We start from the raw sequence: 20,512 nt of genomic DNA, 5'->3' as shown, positions 1-20,512 counted from the left end.
TATCTCTAGCTTGTTGAGTCCAACGGCATGGAGGTCTTTTCCAAATATTTCAGGCGCCTTCTCACAGGCAACGCCCCTCAGATCTTTCCCGGTGTGAATAAGTCTGTGGAAAATGCCGGGAACTATCCTCTCCTGGTACAAGAGATGCAAAAGGTATCTCAAGACATCGAACAGGCCCAGAAAATCGCGGAGACGGTAGATACTTCCGAGGGCGATATTTTCCGAGATTTCGACCTTTCGACTTTTCTGGATCATTTCAAGCTTGATCCTATCTTGAAGGTTTCACTTGCGCTGGCTTTCAAGATGGCTAACAAGTCGGACTTGCGCGCAAAGGGTAAGTCTGTCGCTTTTGATGCTTCTAGTAGTAATCGGTGTCTCACCATTCCCGCTTTTAGCTGATGCAATCCTCTCCAACTCGATACCTCCATTCCTCCAAAGCCTCGCCACCCCGTCGGAGATAACCAAGGACTATAAGAATGCTTGTATCGGAATGACGATTGAGCGCTTCATCCTGTACCCACCGCGCAATTTCACAGACGAAGTGAAGGCTAAGCTCGTATATGCGGCCAATCTACGCTATACGAGACTGGGCGTGGAGATGCCTTTTGAGATTGCATCTGCCCTGCAAATGTTCAATTTCATCAACCCGAGATATACCCTAGTCCGTCAACTGCACTCAAAGGGGCCGAAAGCAACTTCAAACCCAGACGCTGTGACTGAAGCCATCAATTCAGCTGGCTCCGAATGCTGGAATGAGGAACATCTTGCTAGTGCACTGTTATTCTTGGTTCTGTCTCAATATTGGCAGGAATTTTCCCTGGAAACATTCCTTGCAGCTGTCAAGTCACATTACGGTGAAAAACAAATAAGCTGGCCTCTGATTTTCCGAAATTTTGATCGGGAGGGCTTGAGGCTAGATGCAAAACAATTCGCCAAGCTATATTCGGCTCTCTTAGCAGCTGCTTCCGAAGACCCAACCTTGGATGTTCAGAAACTTTGGGGCGGTGATTGGGAACATCGTGACACTCAGCTGTCCTTTCTCACAGCTTTCCTTGTCTCTCGAACAGATGTGTCGCAGATCCCCAACCTTCGCGCTACTTTCCCTCCAGACTTTTTTGCGGATGGCCCCGAGCTTGTTCGTTTACAAGGAGAACGTGCAGCAAAATCACCCCTACGGTCTTTGGATGCCATGAGAGCTTTGTTCGACCTCTCCTTGTTCTCTCAGGCCTCCTGGGCGGTCGCCGAGAGCCAACTGCTCATCAAAGCCATCGTTCAATATGACCTCCCTGTGTTCCTATGCTCGGCGCTGACCCTTCCACAGCCGTGGACGACCGTTCAGCAAAGCTTCGTCCTCCGGACACTAGTCGTTTTTATACTAAAGCAAGAGGAAGGATACCAGTTAGCCCTGCATGGAGCGTGGCGTCAAGATAAGCAATGGGTGGCGGAGCAACTTTTCACTACGTTCACACAAGATCCGACTTCTACTGCTGCCATATACGAGCATGCTGTCGAATACAATTGGCTGGATTTCCTACTAGGATACACAAATGGCCTCGCTATGGATCTTGCTTGTTACGCTCACCGTAAGGGACCTTTCGATCTGGAACAATGGGTGCGCAATGCTGCTCAAAAGGGTCCCATGGATATGGGCAGCTTATTATCCAAGTTTCTGAGAATCAAAGCGGAGGATGAGCTTCATGTCCAAAGGAAAGAGCAACCCGCGCCTCAAATGGTCAGCCTTTCTGTGAAGACCGTCTATACCTTGCTGTCAGTCTTGGAGGAATACGTCGGTGATCGTGAGAACCTCACACCGGTGCAACGGATCTGTATCCAGACGTATCCTAGGTTGATCAACTACGGAGAAGGTTTTGATGATATTATCGATGCCAACGGTGAAAACGGAAACTCTTTGCCTGAGACCGTTGACAAGCAAATGCAGGAGTTGTTCGGCAAGATGTATCATGAAGAGCTGTCCCTGAGAGAAATTCTCGAGTTGATGAGACGATATAAGTCCTCGCGCGAACCCGCTGAGCAAGATTTGTTCGCTTGTATGGTCCACGGACTCATCGATGAGTATCATTGCTACCATGAGTATCCACTGGAAGCTCTCACAAAGACAGCTGTCATGTTTGGTGGTATCATTAACTTCCGACTTGTTGATGGTATCACCTTGAAGGTCGGTTTGGGCATGATTCTGGAAGCGGTGCGCGAACATGACATGCACGACCCGATGTACAAATTTGGAGTTGAAGCTATCGAGCAGTTGATCAACCGCCTTCCAGAATGGGCTGGCTTCTGTCATCTGTTATTGCAGATTCCGACTTTGCAAGGCTCTCCAATCTTTCAAAAAGCCGAAGAGGTGCTTCGCGAACAAGGAAGCCAGGCCCGCGACTCCGATACTGGCAGACTCGACAATGCTTCCGCTGGATCTATAACTAATGGTAATGTTGTAGATGAGACTACTGCCGCTGATGGGACAAGTCGCAAATTCATTTCTGTACATGTTGATCCCCCTCTCCGACCTGAAGTCTACAACGACCCCGACGAGGATGTTCAGGACAAGATTCTATTTGTACTGAACAACGTCTCGGAGCAGAATATCGAGGAGAAGCTACAAGATCTCACCGATGTTCTTCGGGATCAACACCACCAATGGTTTGCTTCGTATTTGGTAGAAGAACGGGCCAAACTGCAGCCTAATTTCCAGCAGTTGTATCTTGATCTCCTTGATCGCATTAATGATAGGGTGCTTTGGGCGGAAGTTCTGCGAGAAACATACGTCAGCGTTTCTAAGCTGCTGAATTCCGAGGCCACTTTGAATAATTCCACCGACCGTGGACACTTGAAGAACCTTGGGTTATGGCTTGGATCCTTGACTATCGCAAAGGATAAGCCAATCAAGCACAAAAATGTTTACTTTAAGGGGCTTCTCTTGGAAGGTTATGACAGCCAACGCCTGACGATCGTGATTCCGTTCACTTGCAAGGTGTTGGTCCAGGCTACCAAGTCTACAGTCTTCAATCCGCCAAACCCTTGGCTCATGGATATCCTGGCACTTTTGATGGAGCTTTATCACTTTGCAGAATTGAAACTGAATCTCAAGTTTGAAATCGAGGTTCTATGCAAGGACCTTGATCTTGATCACAAAGCAATTGAGCCGTCCGTCATCATTCGGGACCGTTCAGCGCACATTGAGGATGCGTTGTCGACAGCCAACATTCCTGAAGGTCTCGAAGCGTTTGAAGACATGGCACTTAGCAGCATCAACCAAGGCATTCGTCACGAAAGGCTATCACCCGCCGCTATTATGTCGACACTGCCAAGCTTAGATAAGATCCTTGTCCTGCCGTCGTCCGCAAGCAGCATGGTTGACCCCAACGTCCTTCGGCAAATTGTACACAGTTCTGTGGAACGTGCTATTGCAGAGATTATTACGCCTGTGGTAGAACGGTCAGTAACAATTGCCTCCATATCGACAGTTCAATTGGTGTCAAAGGATTTCGCTATGGAGCCCGACGAGGAGAAGGTCCGACATGCGGCTGGCATAATGGTTAGGCAACTTGCTGGTAGCCTGGCCCTTGTCACTTGCAAAGAGCCTCTGAAGGTCAGCATGACCAACTATATCCGTATGATCCAGCAGGAGTATTCGGACCAGCCTATGCCTGAGGGGCTTATACTAATGTGTGTTAATGATAACTTGGATGCCGCCTGCGGCATTGTGGAGAAGGCAGCAGAAGAAAAGTCGCTTCCAGAAATCGAAAAGGTCATTGAGCCGCAGTTGGAAGCCCGTCGCCGTCATCGTGCGGCCCGGCCTAATGAACCATTCATTGATCCATCTATGAATCGCTGGGGGCTTTTCATTCCCGAGCCTTATCGGCAGGCACCTGGTGGACTCAACAAAGAGCAGCTGGCTATCTATGAAGAGTTCGCCCGCCAGTCTCGGGGCCCTGGAACAGCTCATATCCCCAATGTTTCGACAGACTCTGCCCGCATTCAAGATGTTCTACAGGATCCTTATACCGCCATACCGAACCTTTCCACACCTGCAGAGCAGCCTGCTGTTCCTCACAGGACACCACAGGCGCAACAGGATGCCAGATTGCAGCAGTCTGGGCTCGTAAGTGCACAGTCGCAGCTCAATGGTTTCCTTGAAGCACAGAGTCCACGCGAGAAGGTTGAGAGCATCGTTTCCGATCTTCAACAAGCTGCAAGAAATGCGTCTGAGGAACGTGTTAGAGACCTCGGAAGAGACAGCGGCGTCCTACAAGAGTACAACCAAGCCTTGCGGGCTATTCTCGCATCTCCCAACGGTGAGGAACTGGCGCGGTTGACGTCGCTCAAGATCTGCACAAGTCTATTCTCGCAAACTCAAGGCACATTAGAGATTGAAGTACTCGTACATCTTCTTGCCAAGTTGTGTGATATGTCGTCTCTAGTAGCACGATACACCTGGGCGGTCCTATCGGAAGTTGATGATGAGCACATGTTCAATGTCCCAGTTACAGTCGCTCTCATTGATGCTGGACTTCTGGATATTCGTCGCGTCGATATGATATTGACAAGGCTTATTCTTCAGAAGAATACTAGTGCTCTAGATGTCCTTGCCAATTTGATGGACCGTGTTCTTTTCAGCGAAGAGCCTTCCGCCTTGAGGTCTGACTTCTCAGGCAGTCTTGAAGCTATGAGCCAGTGGCTTGCAGAAGACTCCGGTCTTTCAACTGCCAGTGACATTATCAACAAACTGCGCGAGTCTGGGATTCCCGAAGTTGTTAACCCTCTACTCAGCGATAAGGCGAGATCGAAGCGTGATCAAATGGAATACATCTTCAGCGAATGGATCGGAATTTACAAGGCTCCAGGCGCCATTGATCGCACCTATTATTCTTTCCTCAAAGATATCCATGAGAGACAAGTCATGGACAACCAAGAAGATTCCGCCTTATTCTTCCGTCTTAGCATCGATATTTCCGTTGCAATGTTTGAGCATGAGTCTCAAAATCCTAATGGCAGCCTTGATGAGGCCTACCTCTATATCGATGCCCTCGCAAAACTGGTTGTACTTCTTGTGAAATTCCAGGGTGAGACGCCAGGAGCTACTAAGACTAGCAAGTCAGTCTACTTCAATTCGATCCTGTCATTGCTGGTGCTCGTCCTCAACCACCATCATGTTATGAGGGGGGAAGCTTTCAACCAGCGCGTCTTCTTCAGGCTCTTCTCGAGTATCCTTTGCGAATATTCCTTGAACGGCCTTCAACAGAGCGAACAACATCAAGAGATGATGTTCGCCTTGGCTAACATATTCTTGTCACTCCAACCCAAGTACTGCCCCGCGTTTGTTTACGGATGGCTAGCGTTGGTCTCGCACAGGTTCTTCATGTCAGGTATGTTGAACATGCCAGAGCGTACAGGCTGGGGCCCTTACTGTGAGATCATGCAAGCTCTTCTTGCCTATATCGGCGAGCAACTCAAGCCTGCAAATATCTCCTATGTTATCAAAGACATGTATAAGGGCGTGCTTCGCATCCTATTGATCCTGCATCATGACTTCCCCGAGTTTGTGGCGGAAAACCATTTCCAGTTCTGCAATGTTATCCCCGCACACTGCGCTCAGCTTCGAAACCTTGTCCTGAGCGCCTATCCGTCATCCTTCCACAAACTCCCAGATCCGTTTAGAGAGGGTCTGAAGGTGGAACGGCTGGAGGAGATGCGGGAAGCACCAAAGATCGCTGGTGACACGGCAGCGCCACTCCAGCAGGCCAACATCAAGAGTGTGGTTGACTCGTCGCTTCAGGGCGGAAATGCGTCGGAAGCGGCTTTGCAGCAGATTTGCGAAGCCGTGTACAACCCGACTACCAAAGAGACCGGTCTCTTCTACACGCCAATCAACGTCAACGTCGTGCTTCTGAACGCATTAGTGCTCTACATCGGGCAGAGCGCTGGCTCTGCCAATGCACCTAAGGGCAACACTCGTGCAGCATTTGACAATTTTCCTCATTCAGCCCTTCTTGAGAGATTAGCGAAAGCCTTGCGGCCTGAGGCGCGCTATTACCTTCTGAGCGCGATGGCGAACCAGCTTCGGTATCCTAACAGTCACACCTACTTCTTCAGTTTCGCGATTCTCCGTTTGTTCGGTTCCGACTACTCGGAACAGGATGAGTCCGACATTCGCCAGCAGATTATTCGGGTGCTACTTGAGCGACTTATTGTTCATCGTCCTCATCCTTGGGGGCTGATTATAACTCTGCAGGAACTGCTTCAGAATCGAAGCTACACCTTTTTCCGTCTTCCCTTTATCCAGGCGGCGCCTGAGGTGAGTTACTTTATCCCACGTTCGCTGGATTGAACAAGCAACTAACTAGATATGTCATCAGATCGGACGTTTATTCGATGCACTCCTGCAGCACATTCAACAGCAAAGCCCTAGAGCGTTGGCCTAGGCATTGACGAAGAATATTCAGCACCTTTGCTATATTCTCTATTAATACGAAGAACTTGACCTTGCCACGATGTCTTACTTATTTCTGACATGAATGTTTTCATGGTGATTGCCGACGCCGCTCATGACATGTAGCATCCATATTACGGAGCTCTGCTGGGATGTATGTTTTGAAGGGTTCTTTTTCTCTATTATCTTTTTTTTAGTAACCCGTCTGTACTGCTTTACCTTGTTATCATTTCTCGGTTGGGTTTCTGGGAGGGATATGCATACCACTAGGAGGACATGTTAGCATGGTTCAAAGCTACATGAAACCTTTTATCATTTTTCTTTTCTCTTTTCCTTTATCTACATGTTTCCCCCTTTTTTTACCCTATTTTTCTACCAATTCCTTTCTCCCTTGTACTTCTGTTGGACATTTGCGTCACTCCGGTTCTGGTGGCCTGTAACGATAAGTATAAAAATACGGGGGTATAATGAGGTTTTGTTTTTGCATTTTCAATGGCATTTGGGAGTTTGATCCGGTCGACATGGAATAATGAGTGTTCAAATCCATTGTAATTGATGCCGAAGAATAGAATCACTCTCGTAGTAGGTAGTGTACATATGTAGTATGAATGGATACCTTAGAAGGAAGGTTCACATGTTCCCGCGGAAGAGGGAGACCCTGTGACGTCGACGCGACCCCGGCAAAATAGTTCAGGTAGACTTAAACTAGTATTCCGACACAGCTGTCACAAAATTTGCTTCAATTAACCTCGCTTTATTTCCCACTTCATCGCATCATGGAATCCGAGTATACATCCGAGGAAGATTCAGGTCATAAGCCTACAGTTGTAACTAGGACGACGGTAAGAGCCAACACCACATAGGAGATGATCGAATTGGTGCCCTAACAGCTCTACCATAACGCGCAGAACGCGCTGGTCAAGTACAGTCGTCCGTTCTTCTCGAAACAAGCCCAGAAGGCATATTTGGGAACCTTGCTATTTGTTGGCGCTGGCCTATTCATGCTGTTTGGGTCCGCCCTTGCCTATGGGATTTTCTACTACAGATTCGTTCCCCAAGTCGGCGTTGGACGCGTGGTACATCTACAATTCGGGTCAGTAAAGGCTTGATCGGCGAATTTCAGGAAACAATATGTATCCTTTGGCCTTAGATACCTGTTTGCTGATCGTACTTGCTAGTAGTGATGGGCATCCTTGGGGAACCGCCTCCCTCGGCTCCGAATTGGTATCCCTTCAGCCATACGACATAAACGTGGAAATTGAGTTGCCTCGTACTCCGTCAAACCTTGCCGCTGGGAATTTCATGCTCGATCTGACCCTCCTTTCCCATCCTTCGACGTCTGCCCTGACGGGCACGAATAGCTCTACGTATCCTATCTCACGATCGCGCCGTCCTGCTATGCTAACATACGCCTCGCCTCTGGTGGACACAGCCAGCAAGCTCTCGCTTATGCCGTTCTATGTGTTTGGCTGGTCACGGGAAGCAGAGAAGCTGGTGGTACCAATGATGGAACGGGTTGAATTTGCCCGCGGACGGCGCAATTTGCCTGAAAGTTTGCGGCTGGAAATACACAGTAAAGAGGAGATGCAAATATACAAAGCAACGGTGGAATTCAGAGCTAGGTTTACTGGATTGAGGTATGGCTCCCAGGGATTCAAGGAGTTGCTTTCGAGGGGTGGCTATTGTGACTGACGGTACAGCAGATGGATGATGTACAACTGGAAGATCACGTCGTTCTTTATCTTTAGCTCCTTGTTCTGGAGTATCTGTATGACATCGGCAAGCATATCCTGGGTGATTATAGCTTCTTTATCAAGCACGGGTACGCGTGAACCGGAGGTAAAGGAAGAAGCGGGCGACGAAACGCCGATCAAGGAGGAACCTTCTGAGGAAACATCGTCTCTCATGGAAGCGCCCTCTGCTTCTTCAACTAATCCAGAAGGGAAGCGGAGGATCAAAAGAGAAGATGAATATGAGGCAGATGACGACGAGTCTGATGGTTCGCCAAGAGACCGAGGTACATTACCATCCGAGGAAGTTGGTGCGGGGACTGGGTTGGAAAGTGCTGAGGCTCGCGGTGTTCAACGAAGGCGAAGCCGCCTGTTCAGTGACGGACATTCCTAACCTGCTTCGATGTCTTTCGTAATGATTTTCAAGTCGACGTTTTTCACTGTATAGATACCCAATCATCAGCGGGAGCCATTGTGTTGATTTTAATCTCTTTGAGGCGCAAAAGATCCTGTAGTAACACTTCTTTTAGTACACTGAACACGGATTTCTAGTGCGGATTAGCTGGTTTGCATGACACATGTTAGGCTGCAAGGTGAATTGGTGTCCAAAGTAGTGCTACGTAAATATAAATAGTGACAGCGATGGCGTTATCGATAACGGAAAGTGGGCTGTTGGCAAGGCGGGGAAAAAAGGGAAAATCAATCACAATTGTTCGACCATCTTTCTTACCTCTCCGACCAAGCCTGAGAGACCACTGATTCTTATCTTCTTTATTCTGGCCCTCAATGCATATTCTGGTGAGTGTGTTTGTTCTGTAACCATTCCATCCGCTCTTCAATCGCATACTCTACCCCGCTTGTCGCATTTGCAGTTGCATTTACTTAATAGTGAGGTTCTCCCTAGGTTGTGAACGACGACGGCCCTCCGTCAAATCAGTCGTCTCCTTATGTCCACTCTCTTGTCGTTGCGCTACAGTCGGCAGGCCATGTGGTCTCCGTAGTCCTCCCACATCAGCAACGATCATGGATCGGTAAAGCCCACCTAATCGGCGCTGCCGTGAAGCCTACCTATTTCCGTCCTGGAACGCTGCATCAAGACGATGGAACGACGCACGACCTGCCTCGGGGAAGTGACCCTGCTGACGATGAAGACGACGATGGTGATGAATGGATCCTCGTCGATTCTACCCCAGCCAGCTGTGTCCAGATTGGGTTATACCACTATTTCGAGGACCGTGGCCCTGTTGACCTAGTGGTGTCGGGCCCGAACTACGGCCGGAATTCAACGGCACTATTCGCCTTGTCTAGTGGGACAATTGGTGGTGCGATGGAGGGAGCTGTCTGTGGAAAGCGCTCAATTGCACTGTCGTACGCCTTTAGTTCAAGGGACCACGACCCCGTTGTGATTGCCGAGGCATCGCGCCATTCGGTTCGGTTGATCGAGTACCTTGCAAAGAATTGGGCGGACGGTGTAGACCTTTACAGCGTCAATGTACCGTTGGAACCTGGTGTGAGCCAGAGCAAGGTTCTCTATACTGACATGCTTGATAACCGATGGACATCTGGTAGCTGTTTTCGGGCTGTCGATGCCTCGGTACCGAATGCGAATCCCGAACTACAGGAGCACAATGTGCGACACCAGAATCAGAAAGCAGGGGAAGAATTATCTGCGAATGCCAATGGAATTACCTCGAGAAGATCTCGGATTCAACACAAACATTTCCAATGGGCACCGAATTTCTCAGATGTATATAGGAGTGTGGAGGAAAGCGCACCAGGCAATGATGGCTGGGTCGTCAAGGAAGGAATGACAAGGTATATCAAGTCTTCTATTTTGCCCGAGTATATTGTCATGTTGGTCGCTAATTCGTGCCAGTGTCACGCCTCTGAGAGCCAACTTTATGCACCAATCCGGTATTCAAGGAGAGATCAAGCTGTGAGTGGAATTTCTCGGCGAGTGAAGCCAAGATTAGATATGACTGCCTGGGACATAATGTTGCGGAACTTTAAACTTCTAAGCTTTTGACATACTTCTGGCTTTTCTTCCCTTTCCCGGCATTGTCTTATTACTTGTTACCTGTGGTTCTTTGGAAGACCGGCATTCTGATAGATCTATATCATGTAGACCGGATAATGATGAGCCTACGTTATACTCCATTGTGGACAGTGATGTTCCCTACGTTCAGGATTTGATGCAACAGGCCCTGCAACGTCGCCTTGGCCAGGGTCGCTATAAGACGATCTCTTCACTATCAGACCTTCCATCCCGTTCTGCGCCTCTTTTCCAGTACCGTGAATACGAACGACTCGACTTCGAACACGTCATGCTACATTCATCTACATCTTTGGCAAATGCCTACATTATCCGCAAGGCATTGATTCGCAAACATTACCTGTCTAACACAATCTCCAACTGGGTGACGAAACACCCAGATAGCATTTTAGGAAAGCATTTCAAATTTGCATTCGATTTCGAGCTGGACTACGCGGAGTTCCTCGACGACGCGTTGTTGGAAGCCTACGAACTACGGGAAAGTTTGCAAAAGAATGAGGAAAGGCCTGATAATGAAAAGGAGTGGTGGATCCTGAAACCCGGAATGAGTGATCGGGGGCAAGGAATTCGACTCTTCAGCAGCGAAGATCAACTGCGCGAAATATTTGAGGAATGGGAAGTCGACGAATCTGATATAGAAAGTGGATCGGAGCGAGCAGAAGAAGAGGATGACGACGAGGGCGAGAATGGAACAGGGGTGGTCACCTCCCAACTACGCCATTTCATTGCGCAGCCATATATCGATCCACCTCTCCTCCTCCCATCATCATCTAATCGCAAGTTTCATATCCGTACCTATGTCCTCGCAGTGGGTTCTTTGAAAGTGTACGTCTTCAAGGAAATGTTGGCTCTGTTTGCTGCAAAGCCATATTGTCCACCTTCGGAGGATGAAGACGAGGTCACAGATCTGGCGAGGCATCTTACGAATACCTGCTTCCAAGAAGGTGGAAGCGCCAACGAAGGAACCGTCCGGAGATTTTGGAAATTAGACCCCCACGTCCCTGGTCTTAGCCCCGATTGGAAGGAGAAGGTCTTTGACCAAATCTGTGCTGTGAGTGGTGAAGCTTTTGAAGCTGCTGCCCGAGGCATGATGGTCCATTTCCAGACGCTCCCTAACGCGTTCGAGCTTTTCGGGGTGGACTTCCTGGTCGATTCAGACGGCACCGCTTGGTTGCTCGAGATGAACGCCTATCCGGACTTTGCCCAGACGGGTGAAGAACTCAAGGAGGAGGTGGTTGGCCGTCTCTTTGAAGAGACTGTTGAGGTTGCCGTGAAGCCGTTCTTCGGTGGCGAGGCGCCAGTGAATGGAACTGACCACTTGAGGCTAGTTGCCGACCTTGATTTGGGTAGGAAGGCCTAGTCTTGGCTGCTTCTCCAGTTAAGGCTAGGCATTAGTATTATGTTGCTTTTGGATTAGGAGACTCTTAGGGACAGTCGTTGATATGAGTGTAAAAATGGGAAGGTATGAAAATATAGAAAGAAAGTTGTGTTACTATACCCAGATATAGCTCCCATATAGGATCCAGCCGAACGCCGGTTGCTCAAGATAAAAATTGATGCAGTTCTTCGGAATAGGAGAGACTAGCTGTCCAAGTGTACTGGTATATGTGATCCTGAATTTAGAACAGTATGAAAAGAAGACATAGGTAAGGAGTGTAGGTTGAAATGGTGTAGATGCCCTCATAGTATAAATCTGAGAAACATGTCCAATGCACCCCGGAAACGCAAATCATTCGAGACACATTCCAGATCTACGAGCCTGCAGAGCATTCCCTGCCCTGAGAACAGAGTAGCAATAGCATCTCGTTCTAGTACTGCAGCATGCAAGGGTCTTTTCCCATTCCTGCATTTAGGGCACGATTCACCAACATTACATTAAGAATGTACCACTAAGATAAAGTGTGCTAAATATATGCTTGATTCTAGGTAAACTGCCATGGCGCACGGTAGTAGATATGGTTTGAAAAGACATCCTTCTGTACAGTAGAAATTTGAGCTGCAAAAAGAAGCACAGGTTATCACCCAAACCGCTGCTTTGCCAGCGCCTTAAGCCACCCAATCGTTTCATCCTCCTTCTGGCGATATTGCTGCAATCTTTCTTCCCGCTCCGCAGCGCGTGCGCGAAGGATTTCTTCCCTACGGATTTCCCGCTCGTTCTTCTTCCGCTGCTCTGTCGCCCTGGCCCTCTTGATAGCATCTAGATCATTGTCCGCGGAACCCATCAGTTCGTCTTCGGGTGCTCCATCAGGAGAAGCACCCCGCCGGGACTCAGCAAAAGCTCGATTCGCAGCAGCAGCCTCTCGGCGTTTCTCCATCTTCCGCTCATGAGTCCCCGGTTCAGCCCGCGGCGCAACCTCATCTTCCATATGTCGTAACTCGGACCGATGCGAGCGCACCTCAGAACGGTGCTGTTTCCGTGAGTCTTCCCGCGCGGCAATAGCATCCTCAATCGCCGATTCTGCGCAATACAAAGGTCCTAGATTAGCAAAGTGAAACACCCAGAACCAAGCACTGGAGTCCAATCATACCTTTCCGCAACTCCAGATCCTGCATCGTAGGAATAGTCGGGCCAGACGACTGTCCCGCACGACCACCCTCATATCGATTCAACTGGTCATATTTCGGAAGAACAGGCCCATAATCATCCTCGTCCTCATCGAGGTTATCCTCCTCCTCCCGCTCTGCCCTATCATCCTCACCCCGACCGTAATCCGGGGACCGGCGGTTCCGTCCGGAAGCAGACACAATGGGCTCGTCCTGGGCACTACGGCGTGCTTTCTCAAGGGTGCTCGGATCGTACCACCCTTCCGCGAGTTCTCCACGGTTCCTGAAATGTCAGTTTTCCGGACCCATATACTAGGACATAAAGAGCCATGTATGGGGGAGTGAAAAGTGCCATTTACCATTTGTTGATGAAACTCTTCCATCTTCCCTTGACTTCATCTTCGCTGAGATCTTCTAGGAGGATTCCCTTCTGGATATCTAGGTACATGGCGAACATGGGTTCGTAGGTAGAGAGGTCGCGCTTGGAGAGCTCTCGTGCTTGGAACGGGAGGACAATTGGCTTCGTCGATGGTTCTGGGCGGCGTTCGCGACGGTCATGGTCACGGCTTCTGTGGTGGTGACGATGGCTTCGATCGTGATCGCGATCGCGGTGGTGGTGATGGCGTCTGTGTTTGTCTGGGGAGCGGGAGCGAGTGCGAGAATCGCTTCTTCGGTGAGAGCGCGGATGTCGGTGGGAGGAGTGTTCACGGGTGGACATTTTGTTGAGGGGTTATTTAGTGTTTAGGGGATGTAGTTGGATATATGGATGGGATTTATATCGGCCGCTGACGTCGCGGAAGTTGAGGAATGCCAAGCTTTGCGGGTCGTTGCCGTTTTGGGGTAAATTGGACGAGCTTATCTGTTGGTTATATTCGAAGGTAGGATTGTTACTCTGCTGGCTTGTAGCATTACCTATACTCAATCGTCGCGGTTATGTTCCTGAGACGGAACCTAGATTGGATGCTATAAATACTTGATAGGAGCAATTGACAGGGCATCCAGTACAATTTCAATCCAGTGTATTGATACAACTATGCACGACCTCTCAAACTCTTGATCACATAACTGGGAATAATAACGTCCAATGCGACAACCAAATCATTATCTCCATGGTGAATACAATCACAGGTATGAGAAGAAAACCCAGTAGAAAAGTAAAGATGAAGAAATCTACATGAAGAGCATGAAAGAAGCGGCGAAGGTCTTAGCTGGCCGGAGCAGTTTGCTCGTCGGCAGGCTTGGTAGAGTTATCCCCGGTAGAGGAAGTAGGAGTAGATGGGGATGCATTCTTCGAGCGGTTGGCAGCGGCCATCTGCCAGGCAGGAATGGAAGCGGATCGGCTGAACTGTGACAGAGGGCTACTGCTAGCGGCAGGAGTGGTCTGGTTCGACTGCGTTGAAACAGTGGACGACGGCTGTGTAGCTTGTTCGGTGGCCGTGGCTGTGACACCGTTGGTGGCTGGAGAAGCAGGGGACTCTTCCGTAGGACGAGAGGCGCCCGACATAGTAGGCAGGGCACTAGGCTTTGCAGTGTTCGGGGAGATGGCAGCTCCGCTGCCCCCGAGCCTGTTGCCCAACAACACCTTCAAACTCTTCAATTCGGTTCCCAGCTCCTTCAAGCGGTTCTCGTTTCCTTCCCGAGCGCCTTCAAGGGCTTTAGGGATAGCATCTTTCAACGACTTGACCTCATCGCTAATGCGACGGGTTTCGTCGTCTCTCCGACGCGAGGCGTTCTTCAGATCTGCCACAAGATTCTCGACCTCCCGCAGGGCGGTGTCCAGGCGCTCCGTGCGCGACTCTTCGGCTGCCTTCAGGGCTGCAGTATCTGTAGAGACTTGCTCAATCAAAGCAAAGGCACGATTAAATTGTTCATCAATGTTCTCCTTGTCTTGCTCTAGTTGTGGCGGAGTAGGAGGTGCGATAAGGGGTGTGATATAGCGCTGACAATCTTATTAATCCCATGTTTCAATGGGAGGAATCAAGGTCACTGCGTTACTAACCTTAGCGACAAAGTAGAGCCCATATCCTACACCTCCTACTGTTGTAGCCATGATGAACCAATCGCGCCAATCCCTCTTTGGGGGCCTGAAAATTAAATCATTAGCTTGCACCCTCACTTATCGTTCCGGGGAAAGATGTGAACGTACTCCGGAGGCGGAGGCTGCCATTGACCATATGGAGGGTAGCCATATCCATATCCTTGGGCAGGTGGAGGGGGTCCTCGGTAGGCGGGTGGTTGTGAAGACGGTTGGTACCCTGACGATGCAGTTACTGCAGTAGCTCCAGCCGGGCCTTCACCTGCTCGGGCGAGGGCGATGTCGATCTCCTCTTGCGTGAGGTTCTTAGACTGAAGAAATGCGACTCTTTTCTCGACTGGCGACGATGCTACTGAAGGATCTTGAAGAACTGTTGAGCAGTTAGCACTGAAACTGAAGGCAAATAGAGTTAACAGTCGACGTGGAACACGCACAAGTAACCTAAAGATGAGAAGACCGGTCAACTCCGATTCCGCAAACAGCATATCTCAGATAGCGCAGACTTACTGCAGAGGAGATGAGCTCCTCGCGAGCCATTTTGGCAATTTCTCTAGTAGATTGACACAAAGGGAGGATGTGACAGAAACTCCAAAAAGACACACGTTCACGAGGATGAGAAAGAGGAGTTGGAGAAGACGGAGAAGGCGGGAAAGGGAAAGAGAAGCTTATCGGCACCGAAGGATAAATGGACCTCGGAAGTTCCGTCGCTAGTCCAGTCACTTACCGCTCGTGGCGGAGATTCCCCAGAATCTCGTGATCGGGGTCCAGCGACCGGAGATAATTCGGCATTCGCGAAAGCATTGTTCCTTTGCGGTACACCGCCTACCATGTAAGGATGAAGTGGGATATCTTGTTTACATCCTTTCGTTTTGTTTTGTAACCACCGCAACTGACCTTTTTTTGGTGCCCAATTCTCTTGGTGACATTGTTTCTGGCCCCTTTTACAGGCCTTCGCTGCAATTTTGTTTTGTGTGTTTTGTTAATTTCGTGTTCGTTTTTTTTACGTTAGCAAAGCCGCAGTCGCGGCTTCCTTGCCATCATGTCGCAAGATACGGGCTTGTTTAGCATCAAGCGCCCCCGAGAGGTAATCCATTGCACCACCCCGCCATTTGTCTATTAGAATCATGGAATGAATGTTGACCTATTTTAATACAGTCTCTGGCGCACTTTTCGGCTCTCCCTCAACCGTCGTCCGCCCTGAAGCGCACCAGCTCGATCGGCGCCTTTGGGAACCCGCCTACTGCCCAGCACACACGCATGTCGCTGTTGAACTCCGCCAGTCGCCCTCAACAGCCAAACTTCCAGCGTTCATCTTCTGGAGGAGCTTTCGGAGCCGATGCGGGTCTCTCCTCGGTGAGGCGTTCTGTCTCAAGCAATATCTTCCACGGGGCCAGCGCCGGCCGCCAAAGCTATGCGCCGGGCTCCTTTTCTTCCAACCCTGCATCCCAGAATTTGCAGCGGAGGAGTAGTGTCTTCTCAAGGCCATCCGCTGGTGTAGGAGGCGCTATGGGTCACCAGTCATTCTTCACACAGGTCCCTAACGCGGCTGGTGTCCCGCGGGACCCTCGACCCCTGAGGGACCGATCTTTTCAAGCTCGGATCGGCCAGGAGCTTCTAGAGTATCTAACGCACAACAACTTCGAGCTAGAGATGAAGCATACTTTGGGTCAAAATACCTTGAGGTCTCCAACCCAGAAAGATTTCAATTACATCTTCCAGTGGCTGTACCATCGCATTGATCCCGGCTACCGTTTTCAGAAAAGCATGGATGCAGAAGTACCGCCTATTTTGAAGCAATTGCGCTATCCTTATGAGAAGGGTATCACAAAGTCACAGATAGCAGCTGTCGGAGGTCAGAACTGGCCTACGTTCCTTGGTATGCTGCATTGGTTGATGCAACTAGCCCAGATGATGGATAGGTTTATTATGGGAGAATACGATGAGGCTTGCGCAGAAGCTGGTGTAGATGTTTCAGGGGATCGCATCATTTTCCGGTTCTTGACAGGGGCTTATCATGACTGGCTACAGGGCGGTGAGGACGAAGACGATGAGACAGCCGGGCAGAGGCTAGTCCCTCACATCGAAATGATGGCTCAAGAGTTTGAAAGGGGCAATGAGAAGTACGTGCAAGAAGTGCAAGCCTTGGAAGCGGAAAATCGTGCACTGCGCGATCAGATCGAAGAGATGGAGAAGAGTGCTCCCGATATGGCCAAGCTAGACAAGCATTTCAGGATTTTGGAGGATGACAAGAGGAAGTTTGAGGACTACAACCAGAATGTCCAGGGGAAGATTGAAAAATACGAAAATCGCATTAAGTTCCTGGAGGATGAGCTTCAGAAGACTGAGGCAGACCTGCAAGCGGCCGAAGACGAGCGGGCAGGACTCCAGTCCAGTGTCGACCGACAAGGCATCACTATCCAGGATATTGATCGCATGAATACGGAACGCGATCGTCTTCAAAAGATCCTTGATGATACCATGGGTCGACTTGAAGAGACGCATAGCCGAGTGATGGAGAAGGAAAAAGAGGCCAGCGAAAAGCTGGAGGCCCTCGAGGAAGTTGTCAAGGCCTACAACACATTAGGCTATCAAACTAGCCTGATCCCTTCCTCTGCGGTCAATGCGAAGGGCCAGGACTATGAGCTCAGCCTCAACGTCAACGAAAGCAATTTCTCCGCGTCGCAGATTGGGTCCGCACCTAGCAGAATATCCCCGGAGGGCGATCGACTGCTAGCAGAGCCATTCACAGGTTATCACCCGGCACATTTACTGAGTCTGGACTTGCGGGGAACGGTCCGCAGCAGTCTGCAGACTCTGCGCAAGGACATCAATGAGCGACGAAAGCGCGCAGCAGATGATGATTTGGATCGGCGCAATCTTTTGGATAATATCAAGGAGGCCATGGATGAGAAGCGAAGCGAAGTGGAAGCTCTGGAACATAGACGACGCGCTGCAGAAGAAGAATTTGAGCGGACTAAAGAAATTACTACTACACAGAAGCTTGCCTCCGATGCTCAAATCGAAAAGATGGAGAAAGAGCTAGCCAAGATGCGGGCTACTATGAGTGAGAGCGTTCAACTCATGGAGCAACGTGAGATGAACACGAATATTGAGTATGAGCAACTGACGCTCCGAGCGAATGCGCTACGGGAGGAACTACACACCAACGTGGAAAGCATGTTGAATGATGTGATTCGATTCAAAGTCCATGTCCAAAAGGGCCTCGAAGACTACGAAGGTTTCGTTGTTGATGAAGTCGAGCAGGAACTCGGAGGCGACATGGTACCGGCGGATGATATTCCTCCGGAGGAAGAATTGTGAACTCGATTCGAACGAAATCCTCCGTGTCGCAAGTGACAGTGATCGCTGAAGTTTTGACTAGTTTTCCTCTCGCCTTGCTTGGGATACAGACCACGATCGGCTTTTATACTAAGTTAGTACAACGCAGCGACCATCATCACCTAAACTTTTGGTTTGCATGATATGGGCGATAACCTGGATGTGGCGCTACTGGCAGTTTGGGTGTGTGGTGTTTTGATCATCTTTTATTTTCTATTGCTTAATATGTTTCCTTGAAAGGCTTGGGATGTGGGTTGTGATGTTAATTGATACCTTTTCCTTGGGTTGTTTTCCATGTTCATACTGTCACGATTTAGAGTGTATGTATATAAGTTTTCAACCAATGTGCACACTCACTATATTCCATTTCCCTACTTGCCTCGAACATATGAGCGATGACATACAGAGTATACCTATCGATGATCATTCTGTATCTCGTGCCGTGTGGATGATTCGAACAGTCTCGATCCTCCCCGAGATTCCTAGTTTCAGGCTGATATTTCGCCTAAATAAAGGCATGACTCGATCTCGCCGCTGAAGCATTAGAGAATTCAACCGCCGGCTCGGCAACCCTGCTCAACTTGCGACATTGACCCGGTGCGCCAAGCGAGCTCTGTGGCACCGATGATAGTTATGATTGGAGTACCGAGGATAGGGTTGAGTGATCGTCGACTTGAGCTCGTCTTGGTTCGTTTCAGCCGACGCAACATTAACCCACTCCGCACTCCAGATCAACTTCTCTCCCCTCCACTACACGGTAATTGATCGGCAGGAGGTGTGCAACAAAACACGAGGATATTGCCAATTTCCATTGCCTAAACTGAAGGAAGGGAGTCACTCAGTTCATCATTCTCTGGCGAAATTACGAGTCTGCATGCCCACCCGCCCACCTCCAGCCAACCCTCCTGCAGCATGATCCCATTGACGGATGAAATTATGTCAAGGGAACTGATGATCTTCAATCGGGTATACATTTCTTAATGTAATGCCGTCTTAGCGTCACCCTGGCGGAGTGATTGGACCCTCCGATGCACATTACAGGGCTTATTTCCCTCCACTTACAATTATTGCTTGAAGAGGCGCCAGAGAGATGCGCTCGGGTCGTAGGCCATCAGCACGGCAGTACTCTGGAGCTAGCGCACCGTCTTTCCCGTGTCTTATGCTTCGACGTCTGGATAGGTCAACGGTAAGCTGTTCCAGGACCCCTTAGTCTAGGATCTCTCGGTCTTGCCGAGTTGATCAGGGTCTTGAAGGGTCTACTCTTGAATCCACCGAGCCCTAACACAACAAGGACTCTTTGCAACCGTATTCCCAAACAAGAATATAGTCCTGTTGATCGGGGCTATCATGGCTGTAAGAAAAAAGTGGTTCTTGGCCCTTCCATAGATATATAAGCTCATAAATCGCAACTGATGGCCTTTCCTTCTCAATCATTCTTTCTTTTCTCGACCAGTGCTGTGCACGGAATTTCCATATTGTACACTTTCATTCCTTTCATTTGACCCAACCAATAACTACTATACCACTCCTTTACATACCAACATCCATACCATCATGAAGGCCTTCACTTTCTTGGGAGCTGCTGCTCTTTTCTTTTCCCCGGCCCTTGCTCAGGAAGACCTTGGCTATGTTACTATCCTTCCCTTTCCTGTGGTGAGTAAACAAGCTATCAAGTTGCGAAAAACCCAGCTAAACAACCGTTCTAGCCCTCTGGTACGCCTTCCGGAACGCCTTCCAGCACTCCTTCGGTCACTCCTACCCCATGGCCCAGCGGAGTTCCGCGTCCCACCGGCGTTTTCCCTACGGGTTCGTGGCCAACTCCTTCCTCGAGCGGAGTTCCACCTCCTTCTAGCTCTCCGGTCTTTGCTTTCCAGCGCAGGCACGCCCGTCAGGTCCGCCCCATCTTCGTCTAGGCGGCTCCGTAAAGTTTGGATCATTGCTGAGAGAGTGAGCTTGGTTGATCGATGAATGGATGGATTGCTGGATCAGTCATTCGTTCGGGGTGACACCCGGTAACGGGTGTCACCATGTTTGATAGCAGTTGAATACCACATCGGCTTATATTGGAGACAATGTGCCTCTAAATTGTGCTCGTGTCATTTGAATCACGTAGATAGTTGAATACCTATTACAAATAGTAGGATATCCCTATGAGGATATACTACCAAATGTAGCAAAGCTAGACATGTGACAGCAGTAAATATCCCAGCGATGATTGGCTGGACAATGCTGAGTCAGCGTTATCGGGGAAGCTTTTTCTGCGATCGAGATTCAACAAATCCTCTCCAAGGTGAAGCGACCGTTTCGGACAGCCTACCATAACAATTCGGATTACTCAGTGGTGTTTGTTCGCTTTAAATAACCTC

At 49.4% G+C, this 20,512-nt stretch overlaps 7 protein-coding genes across 7 annotated transcripts; 5 read left to right on the top strand and 2 right to left on the bottom strand.

Annotated features, from left to right (window-relative positions):
• Window positions 1-27: 27 nt before the first annotated feature.
• On the top strand, window positions 28-6,437 carry AO090003000559 (CCR4-NOT core subunit CDC39; the record flags this gene model as incomplete). Its single annotated transcript, XM_001819675.3, has 3 exons — window positions 28-334; window positions 396-6,310; window positions 6,372-6,437. The coding sequence occupies 3 exons, from the start codon at window positions 28-30 to the stop codon at window positions 6,435-6,437; spliced, it is 6,288 nt and encodes a 2,095-aa protein (XP_001819727.3).
• A 784-nt stretch (window positions 6,438-7,221) lies between these two features.
• AO090003000558 (seipin) lies at window positions 7,222-8,569 on the top strand (the record flags this gene model as incomplete). Its single annotated transcript, XM_023234935.1, has 5 exons — window positions 7,222-7,287; window positions 7,374-7,428; window positions 7,596-8,082; window positions 8,149-8,213; window positions 8,250-8,569. 5 exons carry the CDS (start codon window positions 7,222-7,224, stop codon window positions 8,567-8,569), a joined length of 993 nt encoding a protein of 330 aa, XP_023090003.1.
• Window positions 8,570-8,961: 392 nt separating this feature from the next.
• AO090003000557 (putative acid phosphatase) lies at window positions 8,962-11,588 on the top strand (the record flags this gene model as incomplete). The annotated part of the gene is made up of 4 exons (XM_001819673.3): window positions 8,962-8,973; window positions 9,080-9,990; window positions 10,052-10,111; window positions 10,301-11,588. The coding sequence occupies 4 exons, from the start codon at window positions 8,962-8,964 to the stop codon at window positions 11,586-11,588; spliced, it is 2,271 nt and encodes a 756-aa protein (XP_001819725.1).
• A 658-nt stretch (window positions 11,589-12,246) lies between these two features.
• Window positions 12,247-13,490, bottom strand: AO090003000556 (uncharacterized protein; the record flags this gene model as incomplete). Its single annotated transcript, XM_001819672.3, has 3 exons — window positions 12,247-12,686; window positions 12,757-13,055; window positions 13,132-13,490. 3 exons carry the CDS (start codon window positions 13,488-13,490, stop codon window positions 12,247-12,249), a joined length of 1,098 nt encoding a protein of 365 aa, XP_001819724.1.
• Window positions 13,491-13,976: 486 nt separating this feature from the next.
• pex14 (putative peroxisomal membrane anchor protein (Pex14)) lies at window positions 13,977-15,344 on the bottom strand (the record flags this gene model as incomplete). The annotated part of the gene is made up of 4 exons (XM_023234934.1): window positions 13,977-14,711; window positions 14,772-14,856; window positions 14,919-15,177; window positions 15,311-15,344. The coding sequence occupies 4 exons, from the start codon at window positions 15,342-15,344 to the stop codon at window positions 13,977-13,979; spliced, it is 1,113 nt and encodes a 370-aa protein (XP_023090002.1).
• A 502-nt stretch (window positions 15,345-15,846) lies between these two features.
• On the top strand, window positions 15,847-18,128 carry AO090003000554 (kinetochore-associated Ndc80 complex subunit NDC80; the record flags this gene model as incomplete). The annotated part of the gene is made up of 2 exons (XM_001819670.1): window positions 15,847-15,891; window positions 15,963-18,128. 2 exons carry the CDS (start codon window positions 15,847-15,849, stop codon window positions 18,126-18,128), a joined length of 2,211 nt encoding a protein of 736 aa, XP_001819722.1.
• Window positions 18,129-19,700: 1,572 nt separating this feature from the next.
• AO090003000553 (uncharacterized protein) lies at window positions 19,701-20,059 on the top strand (the record flags this gene model as incomplete). Its single annotated transcript, XM_001819669.3, has 2 exons — window positions 19,701-19,799; window positions 19,853-20,059. The coding sequence occupies 2 exons, from the start codon at window positions 19,701-19,703 to the stop codon at window positions 20,057-20,059; spliced, it is 306 nt and encodes a 101-aa protein (XP_001819721.1).
• Window positions 20,060-20,512: the final 453 nt, after the last annotated feature.

This window comes from Aspergillus oryzae, chromosome 2 (genome assembly GCF_000184455.2).
Source record: "Aspergillus oryzae RIB40 DNA, chromosome 2".
In the NCBI taxonomy this organism is placed as follows: Eukaryota; Fungi; Ascomycota; class Eurotiomycetes; order Eurotiales; family Aspergillaceae; genus Aspergillus; species Aspergillus oryzae.
This window is presented reverse-complemented; position numbering and strand designations above follow the sequence as displayed.